At 42.8% G+C, this 26,269-nt stretch overlaps 1 protein-coding gene across 2 annotated transcripts in view; it reads left to right on the top strand.

Annotated features, from left to right (window-relative positions):
* The first annotated feature begins 987 nt into the window (after nt 1–987).
* The window catches only part of FLT1 (fms related receptor tyrosine kinase 1), a 208,018-nt gene continuing 182,736 nt past the window's right edge, over nt 988–26,269 (top strand). Inside the window, exon 1 of one of the 2 annotated variants that reach the window (XM_079773671.1) lies at nt 988–1,368. In XM_079773671.1, the coding sequence (XP_079629797.1) occupies nt 1,305–1,368 (64 nt within the window). In that variant the 5' untranslated portion in view covers nt 988–1,304. The remainder of the gene's footprint in view (nt 1,369–26,269) is intronic. The other variant, XM_079773672.1, reaches the window with a different exon arrangement.

Here is a 26,269-nt window from a genome sequence, read left to right as displayed (position 1 = left end):
TCGAGGAACAACGTGGGGTTAGTCCCATCACCAAGGACCTAGTGCCTCGAGTTAACTTCAGCGGGTTTTGTTCGGGAAAGGCAGCGGAGTCACTCATCTTCCGTAACCAGCTGCCCTCGGAAAGTTTTCCGTTTTTTCTCTCCCCACTCCCCACCCCCAAGCACTTAGGAAATAAAGTTCATGACCCCGGCCTTTACCGGCTGCAGTAGCAGTTTCCTCCTCGGCTTTTAAAAAGGTATCCTGATGCTAGTCCTTGCTTTGCTTATAAGAAGCGGAGGGTTTGGGAAATCTCTTGGGCGGGTGCCACTGCGGCCGAAAAAGACGCGGACGCACCGCACTCTCTAGGGCCCCGGGCGGGGACGCGGTCCTCCCGGAGGTGCCGGGCCGGCGTCCGGGGCCGTCGGGCTGTCCCGGTCCAGTCCTAGGTGCGGAAGGTTCCCGGCGTCTTCCGACGTCTGGGGACATTCCGGGTGCTCACAGGGACGGGGACGCGGGGCGGAGGGAGAGGGGGCGGCGGCTGGACTCGGTGGGAAGAGCCAGGAAGGAGCGGGAGCCGGACTGCGCGTCGCTCCCTGGTGCCACGGACACCGCGGCCGGCTTTCCGCGGGACGGACTGGGTGCGCCGGGGGTGGGCGGCGAAGCTCCAGTTCTGTGCCCTCACCGGCTCCGGGCGGTCCCCGGGGCTGAGGAAGCCGGGCGGAGGGAGCCTGCCGAGATTCCCTGAGCTCGAAGGAAGGAGGAGGGCACGCGGGTTAGAGGGCCGGGAACGGGACCCAGAACCTGCCCGACCGCACTCGGGATCCGGGCCGCCCGCGCTCGGCCCCCGCCCCCGCCCCCGGCGCCCCCGCCCCCGTCCGCAGCCGCAGGGAACGAGGTCCCGGAGGAAGAGGGTAGGTGGGGAGGAGGGTGACGGGTGGGGGACCCCTTGACGTCACTGGAAGGAGGTGCCGGGGTAGGAAGTGGGCTGGGGAAAGGTTATAAATGGCCCTCGCCCTGGGCTCCTCTTCATCGAGGTCCGCTAGAGGATCGGAGCGCGCCGGGCGGACACTTCTCGAGGCTCTTCCCCGGCGGCTGGGCTCGGAGCGGGCTCCGGGACCGGAGCGCAGCAGCCAAGGACGCTGGGCTGCGAGGATTACCGGACAAGTGGCCGTCTCCCCGCCTGGAGCCGCGGAGAGGGGCGCTCGGGGCGCGGGACCTGAGTGCGGGGTCGGCGGCGGCGGAGAGCGGGAAGACAAGCGCGGCGGCTGGGTCAGTCGCCCGCCAGGAGCGCGGGCACCAGGCGGGCAGGCCGCGTCGCGCTCACCATGGTCTTCTGCTGGGACACCGGGGTCCTGCTGTGCGCGCTGCTCGGCGGTCTGCTGCTCTCAGGTGAGCCGAGGCCGCGATGGGGCGTCAGGGGGCACACCCCAGGGGCGGAGTACACGCGGGGGGCGCGCCTCCGCGGGAACCTGGAACACGAGTCTCACCCTACACGCCGGGGGTCGGGGCGCCTTTCTCCTCCGCGGGGTCAAGGCGCGCGCCTCGGAGAGCCGCTGGAGGGGCCAGCGGGCATCGCCACCCTGGATGGCGGTGAGGCTGCCCCTCGGCGGCTGGAGACGCGGACCCTCCTCTCTGCCTGGCTCCGGGCTCGGGGAGCGCCGCGCGCCTGGACCCGCGTGACACTCAGACCTGTTCCCAGGCAGCCGGTCCGAGGGGCCCTCCGGAGTGGGGCGCCGCGGCTCCACGAGCGCCCGCGAGGCCGCCCGGGGGCGGGGCTGAAGCCCCACGGTGGCGATGTTGGCACTGGCCTCGAAAGGGATGGAGGAGAGCCCTCTAGGAGGGGGTTGTGTGCTTGCCGGGAGCAGACAGATCCCCGGCGATGGCAAGAGCTGGTATCCTTCAACACACTTAGGGCCCACTTAGGACTGTCCACGGAAAGTCCACAAGCGCCCACTCTTGTCGTTCCGGGACCGCGGGACTGGAGCGCGCCGCGCGCAGCCACGGTGGTGGTGGTGGTGGTGGTCGTGGTGGAGGGGGGGGGGGGGTGCGCCTTCCACCGGTCCAGCCCAGGTCGCCGGCGAGGGCAGTCCAGAACCCAAGTACCGTTAAGGTTCGGAATTGCAAGCCTAGCCTTTAAATTCCCAAAGAAGAAAGGGCGGATGGTTTGGACTAAAAGATGCGGTTTGAACAGTTGGCGCTAGCCACCCCTTTGCCGGGTGTTAAGAGAAACTGGAGGCTGAATAGTTGGGGCTAGAAGGTCACCCCGCGGTTAGAGTGGGGGCCGCCCCAAGGAGGCGTCAAACCCGAGGGGGTTTACGGAATGGATCCGTCTCTGCCCGGGGGGTTCAGTCCCACGGGACAAAAGACAGGAGCATAAAATAAGTTACTGCAGTGATTCAGGGAAGGAAAGTCAGTACAGTGGGGCATATTTTTTTTTTTTAAAAAATGCATGTTAAACCCCACAGGCTGTAACAGTTAAATATTTTCTCAGTAGGAAGACGAATTAGACGGTCAGTTTCTAAATAACAAGCTATAGTTCCAACCCGAGGGGCACGCACAGTCCTAATGTCTGTCAGTTGGAAAAAGTTGCTAAAATAACTATTGAAACGAAATATTGCTGTTCTAATTCAAAAATGCATTTTTCGTTTTGAAAAGTCACTTTTTAAAAAAACAATTGCTTAGAGCACCTAAATAACTTGCTGAAGTCTGTTTATTATGTAAAGGTAAATCTAGGTAATTACTGTAAGCCCAAAAAATGGAGGAAAGAACATATATTTCATTGCTTTGCACAGATATATCTTTATTTTTGTTTCAAACTGTGGTCGACTAGTGAAGTATAGTTCTCTTCGTGATTAGGGACCACTTAGATCGGTGGGAGGTTGTCAGAAACCTAAGAAGATCCTCTTGTGATTTCTCCTAGATATTATTTTACTTAGAAGGAGGCAGGAATCTTGGAACTCGTGTTATAGGAAGAAAGAAAGACAAAATACTGGCAAGGCGAGAACCCCTTCATCTGCCAGTTTCAGGAGCCATTGGGGTTTGTAATTGCGAAGCCTACCTTCCCAGACACAGGCTTCTCTGGCTGATTAACACAGAAACAGTCGCTTCTAGACCAAATGCTTCTAGACCAAATCAGGACTTTCTAACTGAACCAAGGGGTGCAGTCTGGGGAGAGGATCCAGAAGGGGTACAAGTTTCTGCCCAGTGGATTTATCAGGAGTCCTCTTGCACCCATCATGAGCTGGGTCTGCTCACCTTCAATTGTTATATATCCTTTGTGTACTTATCAGTGATTATTACTGTGTGTGAATGATGTGCAGGTGTGCCTTGAAGGATAAAATAACCAGACGCTCAGTAATACAAAAAGATAATACATCCCCCATCCCGAAAAGTGTATTTACCTTCTTCCAAATATCCTGGGAAATAATAATAAAAAAAAGCCAATAATTCAGATACTTTCAAGTACTCTGTATTGCAGTGACTTCCTCTTAAAAGGATACCAGTCCTCTTTTACTCCACACAAAGTCTTCTTATCTTACTTTTAAGTCACCATGCCCTTGATTAAAGCCATAGACCTTTTTTTTCTGGCCCCATGTTTCTTGAATTTTTGAGCAACTAGCATTTACAATTTGCTGTAACTAACTGGAAATGCTTGTGCATTTTGTGGGGGCAGTCTACATTAAAAATATAAAGTTAAATCAAAATGTACCTGAAAATAACACCCATTCTCAAATTGAATGTAATAAATCTCAAAATAAAACTAATTTTACATAACAACTTTAGTTGTTTTCCCCAAGGTTTATGCAGCCACACCTTTTTGGTTGTGTTTTTCTGAATTGCATATTGAAAACTTTAATTATTTATAGCACTTGGCAATCCACTAGTTTTCCAACTGATGGATCATGTTGCAGATGAACTGTAGGTAGTCACCTACTCTAAGTCCTCAATATTTTTACCTTATTTATTTATTATTACTTGAAGTTTTTCTTTCCCAGTTGAAAATTCTATAAAAGGCTATCCATTTCTTTTCTAGTGAAACCTAAGTGAAACAGGCTTTTTTATTTTCATATATAAAATTCAGAAGTTAGAATAGATTATTATTTCTAAGACCCTTTCCCAACTCTAAAATTCAATGAATGATGCCAAGAAGTAGGCCGAACACAGTGTCTCTTTTTCTCCTCTCCTTACCTACATTTGCATAGGGAATGAATAGTAAACCCTGTGACACTAGAGCTGAAGCTGGAAGGATGAACAGGTTTCCCCTGCTATCAATAATCACACTGTATTTTCTTTTTCCTTAGTAGAATGCACCTGACCCACCAATTAACTTGGTCTTTAAGGGTTGCAGGAGCTAAGCTATTAGAGTATGCACAATCCAGTAGTAATAATTATCTCAGGCTTTCTTTTTTTAATAGCAGAATGTATAACTCTAGTTACATTAGCTCTTCTAAGGATGCCAGTCATTTTAAATCCATATGTGTTTCTTTTTATTATTATTATTATATTATTATTAATGCTCACTTTATTCTAAAAGAAATTTAGATTTCAATGAGGGTACTAAATCTCTATTTTATATTAGTTTTTAGAACAAACCAAATATTCACTTTGTTCTCCTTACCAAAAACTCGAGACATTCTAAATCTACTTTGAAAGCATAGGATATTGAAGTTGAAAATGGTATGTTGCAAAAAAAAATGGTTTTATATTGACCAAAAAATGGCATGTCCTTGAGGATGGTTATCCAACCTATTGCAAAGTTATGGCTGGTATTGACTCTGCCTTGGGGAGTTCTGCAAAGCAAGAACAAATAACAGAGCAGTAGCTTCTGTAGAATTTTATGTTGAGATGTGTATGTGAATGGGCATAAGAATGGAGAGCCAGTGAGGGAAGCTCTCTTGGCATTTGAATGTGAAATGCAAAGCTTGCTGGTGTTAGTCAGATTTTTGGTTCAGTTGGGTCAGGAGTTTGTTTTGATATCAAGTACATGTAATTTTTCAGAGTATTTGTCATTGTGGATAGGGGAGGAAGGACATTTGAAATAACACCTGGCCTTATTTTTTTTAATTAAAAATAAAATATTATTATGAATGGTTCAAAGCATTAGAAGTATCGGTTGCATTGGGTTTAACCAATTTACTGGAACAGAAGAATCCATTCCGTTCCATTGGCCTGAGCATACTGATGAGCTGGTTTGGAATGACAAGATCTCCTCCCACATGCTTTTCAGGATTACCCCTGGTTCCTCGCATACTTGGGTGCTTGGAAAGTGCTGCTGCTGATTAAATTACTGGATTTTATACCAGATTGAGGGAGAGGAAGGAAATGGGAGGAATGGAGTAATTGAGGGAGAGCTTGAAAGGAAAGCCTCTGGCTTAGCATCTGGGACCACAGGGGGGTTTCATTAAGGAAACGGTTCCATTGCGTCTGCTGGAGATAGTGGACTAAATTTCCTGCATTGCTGCTGGGGCGGATATGGGGGGATGTCAAGAATTCCTGGGGATTTCCCATCAGTCTTGGTGAAGCCATTTTTGATGATTGCTCCTCTCCTTGAAGTTTTTGAGAGATTTGATCTTTGTTTCATTGAACACACATACATTGGGAAAGTGAGAAAGAACCTCCTAGATGGAATCTATTCACTTCAGAGATGAGAAAATACACATATAGTAGTTTAGTGACTTTTTTTCAAAGTCACAGCTGGCTAGTGGCAGATGCAGAGCAGAACCCAATGTCCATACTACAGATAGCATCTCTTCAAATGTTTGTTGATTGACATTAGTAAAACACTAACATTTCTTTTTAAACTCTGGCATCATTTTTTAATATGGAATTTGCATCTATTTTCTTGAAGCCCTTTGGGGTTTGAATGAAGAATATCAGAATTGTGGCTGCTTGGTAGTACAGTGAGAGATTCGGAGAGAAAATTGATATTCCTTGTGAGCAGTGCTATACAAACTCTACCCCAGGCAAAGGAATTACTCACCTTTGTAGATGAGCCTTGCACATTCATTGCCCCATGTTTGTGCTGTTTGTCTGCTAGACCCTTTTTCTTCCTGCGCATGTCCTCCTCCCCTGCCTTCAAAGTCCAGCTCAGAAACCTGTGAGTGTCTTCTCATAGCCCCAGACAGAATGAATTGTTTCTCCTATTCCTACATGTACCCTCCTATATGTGGCTCCGCTATGTGCCCCTCTTCCACTCCTCGCCTGGCATTGTTCGTATTCTATTTATGTGGCTGTGCCCTTACCCTTTGAGAAGAAGAGGCCATGTCTTAGCTGCCCTTAGATCCCAGGCACCTAGTGTGACACCTGGCATGGAGGCTTTCTTGCAATGAATGAGTGATGTAGCCACATTATCATTTCAAAGAAATCTCTCAGGGCCAGATATGAATTTATTCCAGTATATGAATGTGCTCCTGCCTGTCCATTTGGCCTCAGTTACAGTAGGTTCTTTACAGAGATTGTTCATAATAGATGGTGTTTATCCTTTGTAGTGAGTGACTAAGATGTAGGAAATCAGCTATGAACTTCAACTCTCTGAGATACTTATCCCTGTAATCCCTTCTGTTTTGTTATGATGCTTCACTGGGGCCTCTGATCCCCTAAAAGCCTTGCTTCAGTCTGTGTAGAAGTTCTGTCTTAGCCTCTACTGGTGAGGTGTAAACACTCAGCTTCACTCTGCAATGTCTTACCCAATTTTTAGAGATAACAGTGCTCTCATATTTTATGCTTTGACTTACTATTCCTCTCATAGACTCAACCCTGAGTCCTTGGGTGCTATAATGCAAATCTGAAGACAGAGACCTGGCCACACTCAGCATCAATGCTCTGCTTCAATAGCAGCTTTTGATTTCAAGCCACTAGACCAGGCTAGTCTTCCTGATTTTCTCTTTCTTTAGGATAGTTTCTTCTCAACCATTCATGCAAACAGACTCCTGGCAGGATCATCCCACTAGGTAGGTGTGAGCCATGGATCTGAAAAATCTGAATCCCATGGTTGGGGCTCAAGTTGGTGCCTCCCTTCCCCCATTCCCATTCCCAGCCCCACGCTTTGCACATGTCCACTACATACCCCAAAAAGCTCTCAAGGTGTGGTCCATGGTCCAGCATCTGCTGCGAACTTAATTGAATTAGAGCCTTTATTTTAATAAAGTCCCCAGATGTTTGTTTGTACATAAAAAATTGAGATGCACTTGGCCAAGACATGGGAACAACCTTAGTGCCCTTTGATAGATGATTGGATAAAGAAGATGTATGTGGTCCATATATACAGTGGAATACTACCCAGCCTTAAGAAAAAAAATGAAATATTGCCATTTGCAACAATGTAGATGGATCTTGAGAATGTCCTGCTAAACAAAATAAATCAGTGCAGTAAGTTAAGAACAATATGATTTTCCTTATGTGTAATATATAAAACTGAAAGCAATAAATGAACAAATAAGAAAAACAAACAAACAAACAAAAACTCATAGACAGACAATAGTATGTGGTTTTCAGAGCAGAAGCGGGTTGGGGGTGGGTAGATAAGGGTAGAGGGAGTCAAATATACGGTGACAGAAGATTTGACTTGTAGTAGGGAACACACAATGCAATACACACATGATGTATTATAGAATTGTATACTTGAAACCCATGTAATTTTATTAACCAACTAGAGGCCCGGTGCACGAAAATTTGTGCACTGTGGCTGGGGGGGGGGGTCCCTCAGCCAGGCCTGTCCCCTCTCACAGTTAGGGAGCCCTCAGAGGATGTCCTACTGATGCCTAAGCTGCATTCTGGCCTCCCTCTTTGGGAGGTGACCGGGCTGATCAGGGGAAGGCACCGCCCCCATCACCCTGCTGCTGATGCCACTGCCGGCCACGGTGGCTGCGAAGCCTCACAGCCACTGGGGCTCACAGCTGCCTGAGCCCACAGCTGCCTGAGCCCTGGGCCTCACAGCTGCTGTGGCTTTGCCCAGATAGACGTCCAGATGGACTTCCAGAAGATGTCCGCCCTAATTAGCATATTACCCTTTTATTAGTATAGATGTCACCACAATAAATTTAGTAATTTTGTTTTTAATTGAGAAGCACTAATTTCAGTAAGGGACTCTTAACTCTGATGTCAGGGTCTAAATCCTTTTCACCAATATCCTTGCTGAACTTTGACTTGTGTGACCAAGGGACTAGACCTAGGTTAGCCAGGAGCCTCTTCTGACTCCCACATTGTTCTTGTGCTCTGTCTTCTGCTAGGGCAGCTGTATCCTACTTTAAGACTCTTTTTACAAAATCTTAGACTTAGCTTGGACCTGTAATCAAAGTAAACAGAGGTGTGGTCTTGAAGATACCATGGTTAACCAGATCCTAGGTGCAAGATCATGGTTTTAGAAAACATGGACTTGTAGAAAATAGTAAAAATGGAATTAGATAGGTTTTAACCATAAATGAAAGTTTTACAAGATATTTGCTTCTAATACAAATTTACTTGGTGGTAAAAACCAGCCAAAGTGTGTACTCCAGAGTCTATTGTCAAGGAGGCATCACTGTCTCGTGATGTCATGCTATAATGATAACAAATTTTTTGTGCTTCTTACTGGCTTGAAATTTAATGTGTTTTTCCCTTGCATTCTTCCTCATCTCACTATTGCCAAGTCTTGGCAAATGCTTTTGTCTTTTCACAGACTATCACAATGCTTACAGGCATTTTTTTCTCAGCCTAGTATTCAATTCTTCTATTTAACGGGTAGAGGGTGAATAGATTTCCTTTCAAGCCACCCATCATGTGGTCTATGCAAGCCAAGGTATAACAATGATCAGATTCTTTTGTTAAAAGAGGCCTGAAGTGAACCTTGTATAAATGAAAAGTTTGGCTTTCATTATATAAAAATATGAAACCACTTAAACTCAAGGCCACTTTTAACAAAACCCTGATAAGGAACTCCTCTGCCCATTAAGTTCTATGAAACCCTTTGCTTCTCTCTAGGGCAGTTGTCGGCAAACTCATTAGTCCACAGAGCCAAATATCAACAGTACAACGATTGAAATTTATTTTGAGAGCCAAAAACCGACTTCTGCGCATGGGCCACGAAGTTTCAATCGCACTGTACGTTTTAATCGCACAGATATTTTGTGGAAGAGCCACACTCAAGGGGCCAAAGAGCCGCATGTGGCTCGCGAGCTGCAGTTTGCCGATCACTGTTCTAGGGTCATGGTGTCCAGCCTTGTCCCCACATTAGAATCATCTGCAGAGTTTTTAAAAAATAGCTCTTCTTGCCCTGATGCATACCTGACCAATTTAATCACAATTAGTCAAGTGGGACCCAGACATCAGTAATTTTAAAGCTCCCAGGTGATTCCAGTGGGTGGCTGAGATTGAGAAACTCCTATTTCGCCCAGCCGGCGGGGCTCAGTGGTTGAGCATCAACTTATGATCCTGGAGGTCTCAGTTCGATTCCTGGTCAGGGCACATCCCCAGGTTGTGGGCTCAATCCCCAGTGTGGGGTATGCAGGAGGCAGCCAATCAATAATTCTCTCTCATCATGGATGTTTCTATCCCTCTCTCTTCCTCTCTGAAATCAATAAAATGTATATATTTTTAAAAAGAAATTCCTATTTTACTAGGCATCTGAATTACCTGCAAAACTTTGCTACACTAGAGTGTTGGGTCCCACCCCAGAGTTTCTGATTCAGTGGATCTGGAGTGGGGCCAATAATTAGCATTTCTAACAACTTTCCAAGTGATGCTGATGCACCTGATCCAGAGACCACATTTTGAGAGCCTCAGGCATAGGGCTGGTTTAAGAGGCCTGGCCACCTGGGAGGCACCTGCCCTGTGCCAATCTATAAAAGGCACTGAATCATCACTGAACCTATAACAAGGTGGATGAAACTGTATTTACAAGAATTCCTGCCAGGAAGAGTATGTGTTAGTAATGTGCAGAAGGAATACGAGGAGAAAGTGCTGGGGCATGCTGTCAGAAGATGTGGTAGAACTGCCTTCTGTGGAAAGTGGGTCTGTATTGCCGAGTGCGGTATGTGAGTTAGGATCCAGAACTGAATTGCTGGTCTAGACAATAGTCCTCCTTCTCTGCCTTACACCACACAGCATTCAGTCTTCCCTCTTTATAAATATTGGAAAATGTCTACAGAGTCCTTTTGATAGGTGCCATATATTGACCTGTCCCAGGTACCCATGTGCCTTGGTACAGCCCTGCCTCCCTTCACAGCACAGTGCTCTTTGAAGTCTCATGATGCTTTACCTCTCTAATGGAGCCTCTCGTGAGACCAGTGTTGCCCCACTTGGGTGGCTAACTTCTACCTGTTGAAGTTCTACCAGTCTAGTTCTGCTGGCCTTTGTGATGTGCTAGAGGTCTGTCCTCATTGGTGAGAAAAGTCACCACCCGATTGGAGACAGAGTTGGCTCCCACTCTGCAGAACCATGGTGATGGGCCCTTTCTGTGAAATACTGAGTTTTCAAGCTGCTTCTCCTTCCCTGAGAGCACCTGGGGTAATTCCAGGGCATTGAAGGCCTCATATTGTGTGAGCCCCACATGAACACTTTCATTTTCAAGTACAGAAAGGGCGTATGCATTATGCACCACAGAGTCACTGATTTTGCAGGGCTGAGTTATGGTAGCATTTGCTATCTGTCATCTATTGCTACTCAACAAGCTGCCCCCAAACTCAATAGCCAAAAAATAATTCATTCTTTCTCATGAGTCTGTGGGTTAGAAATCTAGGCTAGGTTCAGCTGGGTGGTTTTCGTTCATTCTCACCTGAGTCACTCATGCAGCTGTAGTCATCTGGAATTTCAACTGGGACCTTGATGGTGGCTGTCACTGGGCCTTCCTCTGCATGTAGTCTTTTGACATTCAGAAGCCTTGTCCTGGCTTCCCTGTGTGGAGGCAGGGCAGTCCAAGAGGGCAATGGTGGAAACAGCATGGCCTTTTGAGGCCTGGGCTTTGGAACTTCTACCCCACCCCTTCTGCCATGTGACTGGTCATAACCTGGAGTTAAGGGTTGGGGAAATAGGCTCTTCTTTTGGTGGGAGGAGTTGTACAATATTGTGGTCACGTTTTTCGATCTATCACACCACACCATTATTTAGTACTTAGTGTTTTCTTTCAGTCTAGATATTAGGTTGGAGTTTGGCTGAGAAAATAACTGTGAATAATGCCTTGGCCCTTCTCCACAGAACCGGTGAATGACACAACTGGTTCATTGAAACACTTCCTATTCAGAGGTCTTTTGATTAGGGTTCATGCCAGGTTGGGGCTGCTAACTTCTTATGAATACCATGACACCAGCAGGGAGGACAGCTAATGTTCAGATTCTTTGTGCAGACAGCTCTGCAGTTCCTTGGGGCTTATTTCGTAGGGCATCCAGTTGAGCTTCTTCTTCTGGAGGCTGTGGGGAGGCTGGAGGCTTTGGGTGAGGGGGAAGGAGGAAACTGATCCCTATGGATTGTTAGGCACTTTGATTTACATTTTTTATCTTACTCAATCCCAAGAGGTAGCACAGTACTCTTTAGTATAAAAAAACTGAGGTCCATTAAATACTTTTCCTAATCACAGAAGTGGTAAGCAAGGCTGGAATTATTTCAGTCTCATTGGGTCAGACTCCAAACCTTCCTGCTCTCACCCCGCCTTCCAGCCTAAGTGAAAAGAAGAGAAGGAAATGAGCATGGATAAGAGTGTGCTGGTATTTCTCTTCTTTCCAAACCATTCTATCCTTGGAGTTTTGCCATCTCCAAGGAATGTGAGAAGCCTCTTCTACTCCAGCTTAAAGTGGCCTTGGGATATTCCACTTCAGCATATGCCGACACCATGACAGAATTTTAACCATGCCAGTTTTTTTTTTTTTTAAATCAGGGATATTCAAGTGCCATCCCATAAACATAAGTTAAAAAAGGATCTCCAAAGGCATTAAGACATGATTTTATAAGAGATTCCAAACTGCTCCCCTATAAGTGGCTTTAAACTAAAGCAGAAGGGATTCCAAAATGGCAGCAGAGTAAGTGGATGCTACACTGACATGCTCCCAGGACCAAATTGGAATTACAACTAAAATACAGAAAAACTGTCCTGAATAATCAACTGAAGACTAGCTTGAGAGAACCCTGATAACCAAGGATGGAAAGTGACCACAGAGACTGGTAAAAATATACGCAGGTGCAAAAGGTCTGGCCGGGTGCCCACAGACAGCAACTAAAGTTCCAGAGGGATATCTCAGATGTGGGGGTCCCCACTGAGAACTCTGGGTTCTAAACCCCAAGCTGGGCTCCCCAGCCCAGAACACCATAATTGAGAAAGGTGCCCACAAAACATCTGGCTAGGAAAGCAGCATGGTTGCTATCTGCCAGGGAGAGAGCTGGAAATGCAGGCACCCCCTTAAAGGGCCAATGCACAAAATTGCTTGCACAGCCACTCACCTTGGGCTCCAGCAGAGGGAGAGCAGAATGGACTGGAGCTGTATAAACAGAAGTAAGGATTGGGAGCTCTGGGGTTGGAGATCAGAGGGCAGCCACACTGGTTTCCTATGCTGAGTCATTCCGGGAGACCTTTGCTATCCAAGTGGTATTTGGAAAACCTCTAACCCCACCCTGTTGAGTTTTTGAAGCCCATTAAGAGACTGAGACTAACAATCAGTCTGCAGGCAGAAGCAATTGCCCCACCATGTTGGAAAACCTCTTGCCTCACCCTGTGGTTGATAGCCTGAGGCTAATCAAGACTAAATACAATCAGACTGCAGGCAGAGCTGGATCTCTGGAGGCTTTGAGTCTTTTCCTGATCTAATTTGGGGCCCAAGGCTAGGAAAAGCAGGCCTTGACGCACATCTTGGTCCTTTCCAAAAGCACTCAGCCCCAGCAGAGGGAGCCATAAACAGTGGATTGTTGCTAGCTCCAAACAGGGTACTCAGGGCCAGTCAGAAACAGCATCTGACACTGCCCTGCATTAGAGATTGGGAGGCTTAGCAGATCTACCTAATATATAGTCATAAACCCAAACAGGCAGCCAAAATGGGGAGAAAAAAAAATAAGCCCCAAATGAGAGAACAAGAGAATTCTCCAGATGGACTAAATGAAGTAGAGATAAATTTATCAGACATAGAGTTCAGAATAATAATGGCAAAGATGATCACCATGAGAAAAGATATAGTAACTATGAAGAATGATATAGCACTAATAAAGAGCACAGTGGAAGGAATATACAGCAGATTAGGGGAAGATGAGAATTGGATCAGTGAATTAAAAGACAGGGTAGAAAAAATCACTCAATCAGAGAACCAAAAAGAATAAACAATTAAAAAACAGGAGGACAGCTTCAGGGATCTGTGGGACAACATGAAATGTAACAATATTCACACTATAGAAATGCCAGAATGGGAAGAAAGTGAGCAAGGGATAGAGAATGTCTTTGAAGAAATAATGGCAGAAAACTTCCCTAACCTGGTGAAGGAAAAGTCACATAAGTTCAGAAGGCTCAGAGAGTCCCAAGCAAGAAGAACCAAACAGGCCCATGCCCAAATACATCATAATTAAAATGCCAAAAATTAAAGTCAAAGAGGAATCTTAAAGGCAGCAAGAGAAAAGCAAATTTGTTACCTACAAAGGAGCTCCCATAAGGCTGTCAGCTGATTTTTCATCAGAAACTCTACAGGCCAGAGGGGCATGGCATGAAGTATTTAAGGCAATGAAAATAAAGGATCTGAAACCAAGATTATTATATCCAGCAAGGCTATCATTCAAAATGGATGGTGAAATAAATAGTTTCCCAGACATAAAATGACTAAAGGAATTTGTTACCACCAAACCAGCACTTTAAGTAATGCTAAAGGGACTGTAATGAGAAGAAGAAAAAGAGAAACATAGGTATTAAGAATTAAAATGACAATAAATAAGTAACTATCAATAATAACCTTAAATGTTATTAAATGCTTCAATTAAAAGACATAGGGTAGCTGAATGGATATGAAAAATGACCCAAATATATGATGTCTACAGGAGATCCACCTCAGAATAAAAGATTCACACAAGAGGAGAGTGAAGGGATGGAAAAAAATGTTCCCATGCAAATGGAAACAAACAAACAAAAAAGCTGGGTGTCAATACTCATATCTGATAAAATAGACTTCAAAATGAAGGCCATCACAATAGACAATAAGGGTCACTACATAATAGTAAAAGGATAGATCCACAAGAGGATATAACCCTGGTAAACATATATGCACCCAATATAGGAACACCTAAATATATACTTCTGGAGTACTTTAAGGGATAGGTTGATAGCAAAACAGTCATAGTAGGGAACTTTAACACCCCACTAACTTCACTGCATAGATCCTCCAGACAAAAATTAACAAGGAAACAGTGACTCTAAAGGATATACTGGATCAGATTTAAATGACATTTCTAAAACATCTCATCCCAAAGCTGCAGAATTACATTCTTCTCAAATGCAAATGGGTCATTCTCAAAGATAGATCACATGTTAGGACATAAAACAAGTCTCTAAAAATTCAAGAAGATTGAAATGAGATCAAGCATCTTCTCAGATCATAATGGAATGAAATTAGAAATCAACTACACTAAAAACACTCAAAAGCTTTTCAAACACATGGAGGCTAAATAGCATGTTATTAAACAATGAATGGGTTACCAATGAAATCAAGAAAGAAACAAAAAACTTTCTGGAAACCAATGAAAATGAACACACAACAACCCAAAATCTCTGGACACAACAAAAGCAGTCCTGAGAGGGAATTCATAGCACTACAGACCTATCTGAAAAAAAAAAAATAATGATAAACTATTTAACCCTACTACTTAAAGAACTTGAAGGAGAACAACAAGAAAAGTCCAGAGCAAGTAGAAGGAAGGAAATAATGAAGATTAGAGCAGAAGTAAATGACAAAAAAATACAAAAGATCAATGAAACCAAGAGCTGGTACTTTGAAAATATAAACAAGATTGAAGAACCTTTAGCCAGACTCATTAAGAAACAAAGTGAGAGGACCCAAATAATTAAAATCAGAAATGAAAGTGGTAAAGTAACAACTGACATCACAGAAATACAAAGAATTTTAAGAAAATACTATGAGCAACTATATGCCAACAAGCGGACAATGTGGATGAAATGGACAAATTCCTAGAAAAATACAATCTTCCAAAACTGAATCAGGAAGAATCAGAAAACCTGAATAGGCCAATAAAAATTGATGAAACAGAAGCAGCAATAACATACCCCTACTTCCACCTCCACCTCCCCCACCCAGCAAACAAAAGCCCTGGTCCAGACAGCATCACAGGGGATCTTTACCAAACATTCAAAGAACTAATACCTATCCTCCTCAAAGTATTCCAAAAAATCCAAGAAGAAGGAACTCTTCCAACCTCTTTTTATGAGGCCAACATTATCTTAATTCCAAAACCAGATAAAGACCTACAAAGATAGAGAATTAGAGGCCAATATCCCTGATGAACATAGATGCTAAAATCCTCAACAAAATATTAGCAAATCGGATCCAGCAATATGTTAAAAAGGTCATACACCATGATGAAGTGGGATTTATTCCAGGGATGTAAGGCTGGTATAATATTCACAAATCAATAAATTTGATACATCACATAAGCAAATTGAAAGACAAAAATCACATGATCATACCAATAAGATGCAGAAAAAGCACTTGACAAAATCCAATACCCATTTTTTTATAAAAACTCTCAGCAAAGTGGGAGTAGATGGATCATACCTCAACATAATAAATAACATATATGACAAACCTACAGCCAACATCATACTCAATGGACAAAAACTAAAATCATTTCACCTAAGAACAGGAACAAGACTGGGATGTCAGCTTTCACCACTCTTATTCAACATCATACTGGAAGCGCTAGCCACAGCTTTCAGACAAGAAGAAAACAAAAAGCATCCAAATTGGAAAGGAGGAAGTAAAACTTTCATTATTTACAAGTGACGTGATATTGTACATAGAAAACCCCAAAAGACTCCACCAAAAAACTACTAGATTTAATAAATGAATTTGGCAATGTAACAGGATATAATATTAACACCCAAAAATCGATAGCAATTTTAAACAGCAATACTGAATTCTCAGAAAGAGAATCTAAAAAAATAATCCCATTTACCATTGCAACAAAAATATTAAGATACCTAGAAATAAACTTAACCAAGTAGGTAAAAGACTTGTACTCATAAAACTAAAGAATGTAGTTGAAAAAACGAGGTGGAAAAAGATATAAGCAAATAGAAGAATATACTATATTCATGGATCGGTAGAATTAACATCATTAAAATGTCCCAAAGCAATCTATAGATTCAATGTGATCCCTATTAAATTACCAATGGCATATTCACAGATCTAGAACAAATCCCCCCAAAATGTATATGGAACCAAAAAAGAACCCAAATAGCTGCAGCAATCTTGAGAAAGAAGAACAGAGTTGGAGGGATCACAATACCAGATATCAAGTTATACTATAAAGCCACTGTAATCAAAACAGCCTGATACTGGCACAAGAACAGGCATATAGATCAATGAATCAGGACAGAGACCCCAGAAATTGATCCATACCATTATACTCAATTAATATTTGACAAAGGAGGCAAGAGCATACAATGGAGTCAAGACCGTCTCTTCAATAAATGGTATAGGGAAAATTAGACAGATACATGCAAAAGAATAAAACTAGACTACCAACTTACCCCATACACAAAAATAAACTCAAAATGGATAAAAGACTTAAATGTAAGATGTGAAATCATAAAAAACCTAGGAGAAACCATAGGCAGCAAAATCTCACACATCTCTTATAGCAATATGTTTGTGGATACACCTCCTAGGGCAAAGGAAACTAAGGGGGGGAAAATACAAATGGGATTACATCAAAATAAAATCTGCACAGCAAAAGAAACCAACAAAATGAAAAGGAAACCCACTGTATGGGAGAACATATTTGGCAATGATACATCTGATAAAGGATTAATATCCAAAATATATAAGGAACTCATACAACTTTACAAAAGGAAGACAAACAATACAATTAAAAAATGAGCAAAGGACCTAAATAGACACTTCTCCAAAGTGGATATATACGGTAAATGGCCAAGAGACATATGAGAAAATGCTCAAAGCCACTGATCATCAGAGAGATGCAAATTAAAACGACAATGAGGTATCACCTCACACCTGTCAGAATGGTTATCATCAACAAATCAACAAATGACAAATGCTGGCAAGGATGTGGAGAAAAGAGAACCTTAGTACGTGGCTGGTGGAAATGCAGACTAGTGCAGCCATTATGGAAAATAGTATGGAATTTCCTCAAAAAATTAAATATAGAACTACCATTTGACCCAGTCATCCCACTTCTAGGAATCTATCCTAAGAAACCTGAAATGACAATCAGAAAGAATGTATGAACCCCTATTTCATAGCAGCAAAATTTATAATAGCTAAGACCTGGAAACAGCCAAAGTTCCCATCAGTAGATGAGTGGATAAAAAAGCTGTGATACATTTACACCATGGAATACTATGCAGCAATGAAAAAGAAGGCTATCTTAACCCTATGCAGCATGGATGGACCTGGAGAGTATTATGCTAAGCCAGTCAAAGAACGACAAGTATCACATGATCTCAGTCATATGTGGAATCTTATGAACAAAATAAACTGCTGAACAAAATATATCCAGAGACATAGAAGCATGGAACAAACTATCCAATCTCAGAGGGAAGGTGTGGTTGGGTGGAAAGAGATCAACCAAAGAACTTGTATGCATATATCTATAACCAATGGACACAGACAATAGGGTGGTGGAGGCCTGGGGCCGAGGGAGGGAGACAGGGATAGGCTATAAGGGGTCAATGGGAGAAAAAAGGGGACACATGTAATACTTTCAACAATAAAGATAAAATAAATAAATAAACTAAAGCAAAAGGATGCTGAGACCAGCCATCACTTTGATTCTAGAAAAGGCCTCATCATGCAGATCCTCTGAGAAAGCTGGGCTGTCTGTGTCCTCTTTCAGGCTGCTTCCAGGAATCCAGTGTCTACTTCTCTGTGCACCTTTTAGATCCCAGAAACCTCAAAGACTTGGAGCTTTTTCTCAAGGAAATGAGTACAAGGAAGGACCCTGATATGTGTTTGACTGTGAAGGTAGATGCTACCTAGATTGGGACAGGGGCCCACTTAATACCACCCCAGGGGAAGGTGCAGGAATACACCAACCAGCATCTCCTGAGCATGTGCCCTTTTAACTTTACCCTCACTGAAACCTGGAAGCTCAGACTGATTTGCTGAGCGTCACACACCTTTGTGGAGTGACCAGACTAGGAGTCACAAACCTTCGTCTTTCTGATTTTAAAAGCAGTGCCCTTTGCCCTGGCTAGGTGGCTCGGTTGCTCGGTTGGTTGGAGTGTCCTCCTGTGCAAAGGAAAGTTGTGGTTTCATTGGGCCAGGCCACATACCTAGGTTGAGGGTTGGATTTCCTGTCAGGGTGCCGTCAGGGTACATACCTAGGGTAAGGGTTGGATTCCCAGGTGGAGTGTGAGAAGCAGCTGATGATCTCTCTCTTCTCTCTCTCTCTCTCTCTCTCTCTCTCTCTCTCTCTCTCTCTCTCTCTCTCTCTCTCTCTCTCTCTCATCAATAAGCATATTCTTGGTTGAGGATTATTTTAAAAATCAAATCAAAACCAACATCTACCCAACATACCTTGAATGTTAAAATCTAGGAAATAAAGCCACTTTGGTTTTCCTGGTTTAGAATAACAAGCTATTGTGTCTGAGAAAAAGACAACTGTTCTAGAGCATTTTCCTGGAGGCATTACTTTCTGTCTGGGATGGACACAGCCACAGCCTCAATTTCCCTGTTTCATTGGCAGCCCTTCTACTATTGTCAGAAATGGAAACATTTCTTGCCCTGTTGTTGCTCCTTGGGTCTCTTGCTTTTCCGTAGATTATTCCTTTCAGGAATTCAAACCTGCAAGAAGTCAAGAGAAAACATTTTCTTTTGGCTTGATCTACTACTTAGAGGGACACATTTCCATACCAGAATGTAGCCACGTTTATCCCAATCTAAGAAAAATCCTATCCTGCCATCTATTGAGGAGTTTATCTTTCATTCCAAAAAAACAGTGGAGTGGTCAAATGGATATACTCATTGGATGAAAATTATAAGGAGTGAGATATAGACTGTTTTATTTTTATGTTTGTTTTCTTTTTCTAAGTTGGCATTAGAGACACCAAAAATATATGTAAACAGAGAGGAAGGCAGGGATCTATTAGAGGAGATTGCAAACAAACAATTTTAAAAGGCCATGTAAACCCTTGTTACAGCATTTGGACTATGATTAATGGTATTGTTTTCTTTTTGGAAAACACTGTTTAACTCTCTTTTCCACTTAATGTCAACTGCTGGATTGGATTTTTGTTCTCTGTTGTTATTTGGAAATATTTATAGCTTTGAAATCTTCACCATAGGAAATTCTGCTAAAACTAGGGTGTGGGGGACCACAGGGATTGAGTAATTCCCCTATTTATTACTAAATTATTATTCCCTATTAGCACCCTAAATGTACCTATAACTTCTTAAGTGTTAGGGGATATTTGACACACATTGTTGACGCACAGATGAAAAGTGGTTCTACCACTCACTCCCCCATTCCCTGTTCTCAAAACTCATAAATGAAAAATACCCTATGCAAAGTGTTTGCCACATAAAGTCATTTAGCATTCAGGAAATTAGCATGAATGCCTTGTATTTAAGGTGATATCCATTTGTTGACTTATATATTCTCCTATATAAGTCATCTAATATGTTAGATGGGATTCATATAATCAATTTCTAGATGACTCATGTCCTAGGAGGCTGCTCAGGGCTGCAAGGCCTTTGAGCCATCTTCCAGCTGTAAATACAGTACAGTGCCTAGGACATAGTAGTCACTCAATAAGCGCTGGTTGAACTGACTGAAACTGTATCCTAACCACCCCGCTGAGTCACAGAGGCCTTTGAAGGAGTCATGGTTCCACATTAGCTCTCTTTCTAAGAAACTATGTGTGAGTTGTGTAGGTGAAGGAGGTTGGCAGATATATGTACAAGAGTTGGTGAAAATTCTCCCCACACATCTAAAATGTTCTGTTCCTTCCATTTAGGCCACCTTTCTTATCCTTAGTTGAGCTTGCCATGTTCTCCTGAATTGAATCTAGACTCAGGCTTCCGAATGAGGATCTAAACTGCCCAGCCACCAAAGAAATGGTTCCCAGGAGATATTTCCTTTAATGGATCCTCCTGCTGGGATGCTCTTGCTGTTCAAGGTTTCCAAACAGCACAGAAGAGGGACAGTTTATGGGGAACTTTAATTTCTAGGTACACCAACACAGCCTAAAGATACTAGGTAATGTAACTGTTGTTACCATTGTTTTTCCATCTTGAATAAGAAGGTTTGGGCTAGGAATAGGAGTGAAAAGGGAGAACAAGTTGAGTCCTGGCTAATGGATCACATCCCATCGTCTTCTTTTATGACCCTCATTGCTGTGTCTTCATCCCAAGCCTCTTCTGAGATTTCACAATGTGACCTGGGCATATATTCTAGAAAATGATAACTTTTGGATTTTTTTCTAGTGGCAAGTGAAGTCAGATATTTATTTATATATGAAGACAATAGGCCTTTCTCCTCTCAGCAAAGAGGTCAAGGAAAGCAGAGTTGTAGAATCCAGAAACTTTGAAAGGCAGTTCGTAACAATTGCTTAAAAAGTAAAGATGAGTTTTAGCAGGTTTGAAAATTTGAAAGTCTTTGAAGGAGAAAGACTCACTGGTGTTTCCCTTTTTGCAAGCACACACACACTCCTTCTTTAGACCTTACCTTCAATATCATTCTTCTGAGAGAAGTTCCTCACTCCCTGGGCTGGGTTAGCTACCTCCACAGCTGGTACTTCCCTGTGATAACATACAAATATAATGTACTTTTATCCTATACTAGTGACCCAGTGCATGAAATTCATGCACGGGGGCTGTCCCTCAGCCCGGCCTGTACCCTCTCCAATCTGGGGCCCCTCGGGGGATGTCCGACTGCTGGTTAAGGCCCAATCCCTGTGTGATCGGGCCTAAACCAGCAGTCGGACATCCCTCTCGCAATCCGAGACCGCTGGCTCCTAACCGCTCACCTACCTGCCTGCCTGATTGCCCCTAACCACTCTGCCTGCCAGCCTGATCAACCCCAACTGCCCGCCCCTGCTGGACTGATTGCTCCCAACTGCCCCCCCACCGGCCTGCTCATCCCCAACTGCCCTCCCCTGTTGGCCTGATCGTCCCTAACTGCCTCTGCCTTGGCCCCGCCACCATGGCTTTGTCCAGAAGGATGTCTGGAAGGTCTCCAGGTCTAATTAGCATATTACCCTTTTATTAGTATAGATAATAAAAGCGTAATATGCAAATTGACTGAACAGTGGAATGACCATTTGGTGTGGGGTGGGGCCGGCAAGCAGGCGGCACCAGGCCAGCCAAGGCACATGCCAGCAGGCAGAGGGAGGGAATGGCAATGGGGCTAGTGGTGACCAGCAGCAGCAAAGGGGTGATGGCGGGGGGCTGGCACCATCCCCTGATCAGACCATCTGGATGCCTCCCACAGAGGGAGGCCAGTGGCAGCAGCAGGTGGGGTGATGGAGGTGATGCCGTCCCCTGATCTCCCACCCGGTCGCCTCCCACAGAGGGAAGCCAGACTGCGGCTTCGGGGAGCGAGCCTAAGCCATCAGAAAGACATCCCCTGAGGGATCCCACACTGTGAGAGGGCGCAGGCCGGACTGAGGGCCCCCCCCTCCCCCCCCAGCAAGTGCATGAATTTTTGTGTACCGGGCCTCTCGTATTTGTATAAAAAGGAGTTTATAAGTAGGAAATTACATACACCTATATATAGTTTTTACTTATCTATTATTCAGCCTAAGTTAGAAACTTAAAGAAAGCAATCTTTTCTTCTTATTATATGCTCCTCTTAGTATATGCTTAAAATATTAAATGGGAGAATAAATACTAAGGCTAAAGATTGGAGAAATCAAAAACGCAAGGGAGTGAGAGGAAGTGGTCATATGGGAATGTAATAGACAAATGAGGGAGGAATTCCCAGATTCCTAGAGTCATGGGCCTCTTTCAGAGGGTTGAGTAGTTTAAGTTTGTGGGGACAGAGCTGATACTAGGGACCTTACTACATCTCCACAGACGTCTTCCTTCTGGCTTTATGTAACTTCTATTTGTTCTGGCCTTGTCCCCCAGAATGAGCTGATTCGTATGTTATTTTAAGGCCTGTTAGGTTGATGGCCAACTGGTAACAGAAATTGGTGTTTTGTTTTGTTTTTCATCAGAGATGTAGTATCTTGGATGATATCAAAAAGACTAATTCTAGAAACAAAGTTCTAGATAGATTAATGAAAGTGTATGCGTAAAAATGTCCCAAGAATTAAAAACAATGTTCTCCAGGTTTAGGGTGCAAATGACTAGAAAGTTTCCTATGATGTTTGTCAGGAAGGTCTTCATTCAAATACTGAAATGAATGAAAAACATTCAGTAAATTATTATTATTTTTTAAGATGAGATACCGCTGGTGGAAGCACACTGCTTTTAATAGGTTATTTTCCCTTCCAGAACCATGACTCTCAGCAAAAGTTGTATAACATTAATTCCATCTGAGATGAGATTTTTTTTAAAGTTTGTAAAAACTTAAGAAGGAACAGCTATTACAAATATTTACTAAGTAAATTTGGCGAGTTGTAAGAAAACATGGAAACTGAAGGAATCCAGAATTTTTTTAAAAGAATAGTTAAGTCAACACACCCATCCCATTGTCTAAGCAGGTTTAGTCTCCAAAGTATGCTCAGTGAAAAGCAATTATATTTCAAATAATTTAATGTAGAAGAAAACTGATTTTGACAATATTGAAACACAATGTCAAGGATAGTGTTTAATGAGCCTTAGAAAGTATGCTCGCATAGCTTTCAAAAATTCAATTTCCTCATGATGAATCACTTTATTGCACATTCTTGGCCATTTAAATCTCAAGGATCAGAGAGTTTTGTGTATATTATTGGTTATATAGAGATATCTCAGCTTTCCTCTTAGTGAGTGAATTTATAAAGCACTATCTTTATAGACAGTCTAAAGTACTCCAGAAAAATGTTTTCTATATAGTTAGGATTTTATAAACTGTCCAAGTAAACTTAAAATTAATGTCAGGCCCAGCCAGCGTGGCTTAGTGGTTGAATCTATGAACCAGGAGGTCATGATTCAATTCCCAGTCAGGGCACGTGCCCACTCGATCCCCAGTGTGGGTTGCACTGGAGGCAACTGATGAATGATTCTCTCTCATCATTGATGTTTCTATCTCTCTTTCCCTCTCCCTTCCTCTCTGAAATCAATAAAAATGTTTTTTAAAGTAATGTCAGAACTTCATCAGGTTCAGCTTTCCAATCTCCTTTTATTTCTGCGCTATTTTTATATGCAAAATAGATGGCATCCTCTCATTATTTGTAATTGATTATAAAGTTGAAGAATAGATGAACAGACTAAACATTGGGCATGAATAGCTACACTGTTAAGGCACATGCTTGCCTGTCTGCCTATTCTTCTTCATTTTATTATACAAATTTTAAAGGCATTACTTTGGATTCAAAATGCAAATTAGCATGATGCATTTTTTTCTGGTTAGTTAATAGCATCACAATACACAGCTCCATAATTTTCCCCTAGAAAAAGCTGTGTGAATCTGAAGGTTATCTGTGTTGCATGACAGGTTATAGGCAGTGGCTAAGCTAAATTTAACAGTTCCAATTCTAGTTTATATACTTTAACCATTATATGGCAAGCTTTTATATTGAGTTGATTTCCCAGATCTTCTCTGATGCTTTCCTTCTTAAGGGAACCCACAGGGGCTCATGCAGATAACATGTCCATGAAACTCAGAAACCTGCTGTCATCATCTCCATAGACACCTAGAACTTTAGCATTGAACAGTAATGGACACAGAGTAATTGGTAAAATATTGGGTGGTAGAACAAACTGTAATCCCAGTGCCTTGTAGAGCAAAGAAAATTTTCCTTTAAGTCATGGGTTGCATACATACAATCTGATGCTTCCAAATGAATAACCGTGTAAGTTCAAGCATTTTAATGACATTACTACTGTTCTTAATGCACATCTGTCTGAATGCTCTTTCAGCAATAAGCACTCTGTCACAGTCTTGCATACATGTATATTGCATGTGTTTATTGAAATTGCACCTCTACTAAACAATCTTTTTCTGGTGTTCATAACCTGAAAGTTAATATATTCTGGCCTGAAATCAACATGAACAATAAATAGCATAACACTGCTGGTGATATGATCCATTCCATACCCGATGACATCAGGCCCAACCTCCCCACAGTCTTCTGAATGTAGACCAGTGGGGAGCATGCCTCAAATGTAATGCATTTCCTGCTGTTGATAGGGAAATGGGAGACGTGGCTAAGCCCCGCCTGACAGAAGAAACCGTCCTCCCAACATTTTTAGGGAACAAAGACCATTTGTTCTGTTCATCTCCCTTTTGTAACCAGATGAAGGTCTACCATACGTCTCTTCTGAATACTTGCCGAGCTATGTCTCAGACACTGTCAACCAGATCTTGACCCCTGCTCCAGGCAGCTCAGATAACGTCGATGACATCTTCTGGTAAACTCAAATGACACGTTGTTAGGCAGCTCTACAGAGGTGGTTTCTCAACCTGTTCAGTGAAAGGACAGTGGTGTAGGAGGAGAGCATTTTTTGGGAAAAGGTAACTCCTTGGCCAGCAGGAGATTTCTCACTGACTGACCTTAATTAACTCTGATGTCACATGAAAAGGAGCTGTGCATGGGACAGGTCATTGGGAGGGTAGACCCCTGATGGTAGCCTGGTGACAGTTCTGGTGATAAATGAACGTGCCCTGTTAAACCATGACCCTCCGAGAAGCCAGTGTCAAGTGAAAAACCGAGAGGTACACTGAAGACGTGCCCCCTCTTAAACAGTGATAGTAGGAATGTCAATGTTATTAGAGTACCTTTCTCGTGGTTAACATCTCAAACCACACAGAATTTTTTTCTTTTAAATAACTTTTATAAAGCTTAAGGAAAAATGAGTAAAGTCAATAGCCCATGCCTGGATGGAATGAATACTGTTCAAGTTCTGACTATTTTAGATGTTGCCCACTGCAGTGGCTCATTGTGGATTGTCCTTTGTGCCATGTGCTGCACATCTATGCATGGGACAACCGACAATTAAAACATGAATTGTAAAGCAGCTTTAAAACAAACCACAGCAGCATTATTTAAACGGACGTATCTATAGGGTAGTGGCACTGCTAGCTCCTGAAATTAAACACTGAAAATAAGTTTTATCACTTTTTTTACACTTGAATTTAGAACATAAAGCTATAAATGATTACCTTTAAAGTTTATGTTAAGACATGGAGACCAGACACTTTCAAATCTAATAATTTGGGGATCACTTACAATAGCAAACACTACAAAGCAAAAAGCCAGTGAGTTCTTTTTGTGGGTCCATGTGGTAAAATGATGAATATAACATAATGTAAAGATGTCCGGGAAAATAGCAAATCCCTGGGATTAGCAACTTTCTACAAATTAAGTGTATAGGTTGGTGGAAAACTAGGTTTATAGTTGTGAGTACACAAAACACAGCATTTATTCTTGTATTATTATTTATTAATTATTGCATTATTTTCCATATGAACAACTGTAACCAACTTTTGCCTCATCCTGGGTTGTTGCTGAACAGCACCCACCTAAGCCTGGTCCTTGGATGACTCTAAGGTCAATGACACAGTCACTCTAACATAATATGCTGTATTTGCTCATCTAAAAGTGCTATTGTCCAATACAATCCATTTCTAAAGCCCACACTAGAAGCTTTTTCTATGCCTGAAAGAATGAAGAATGTGACTAAGACACACACACCAAAAACCTCTTTCATTTCTATACCCACCTCCCCACCAGACCCAAAGCAAACGACGTTTTCACTAAGAGCAAAGTGTGCACACGGGTAGGTAGGTACCTATGTGTGCTTGTATCTATGTAAACATTCTTTCATTTGTTTAGGTGCTTCCTTGATTTAAGGCCAGTTTTTTAGGGAGAAAAATAACATTTTTTAAACTGATGTCATGGCTAATTGTGGCACTCAAGTTACAATGCTGCCGTACAGATTCCCTCGGTTTTCCCATCTTTGATTTAGTCTCTTGGTAGATGGAACATGAGCCCTGGACTCTTGCTCCA

Source organism: Cnephaeus nilssonii (genome assembly GCF_951640355.1).
Source record: "Cnephaeus nilssonii genome assembly, chromosome: 6".
Classification (NCBI taxonomy): Eukaryota; Metazoa; Chordata; class Mammalia; order Chiroptera; family Vespertilionidae; genus Cnephaeus; species Cnephaeus nilssonii.
Note: the sequence above shows the minus strand (reverse complement) of the source record. Positions and strands in the feature narration are given on the sequence as shown.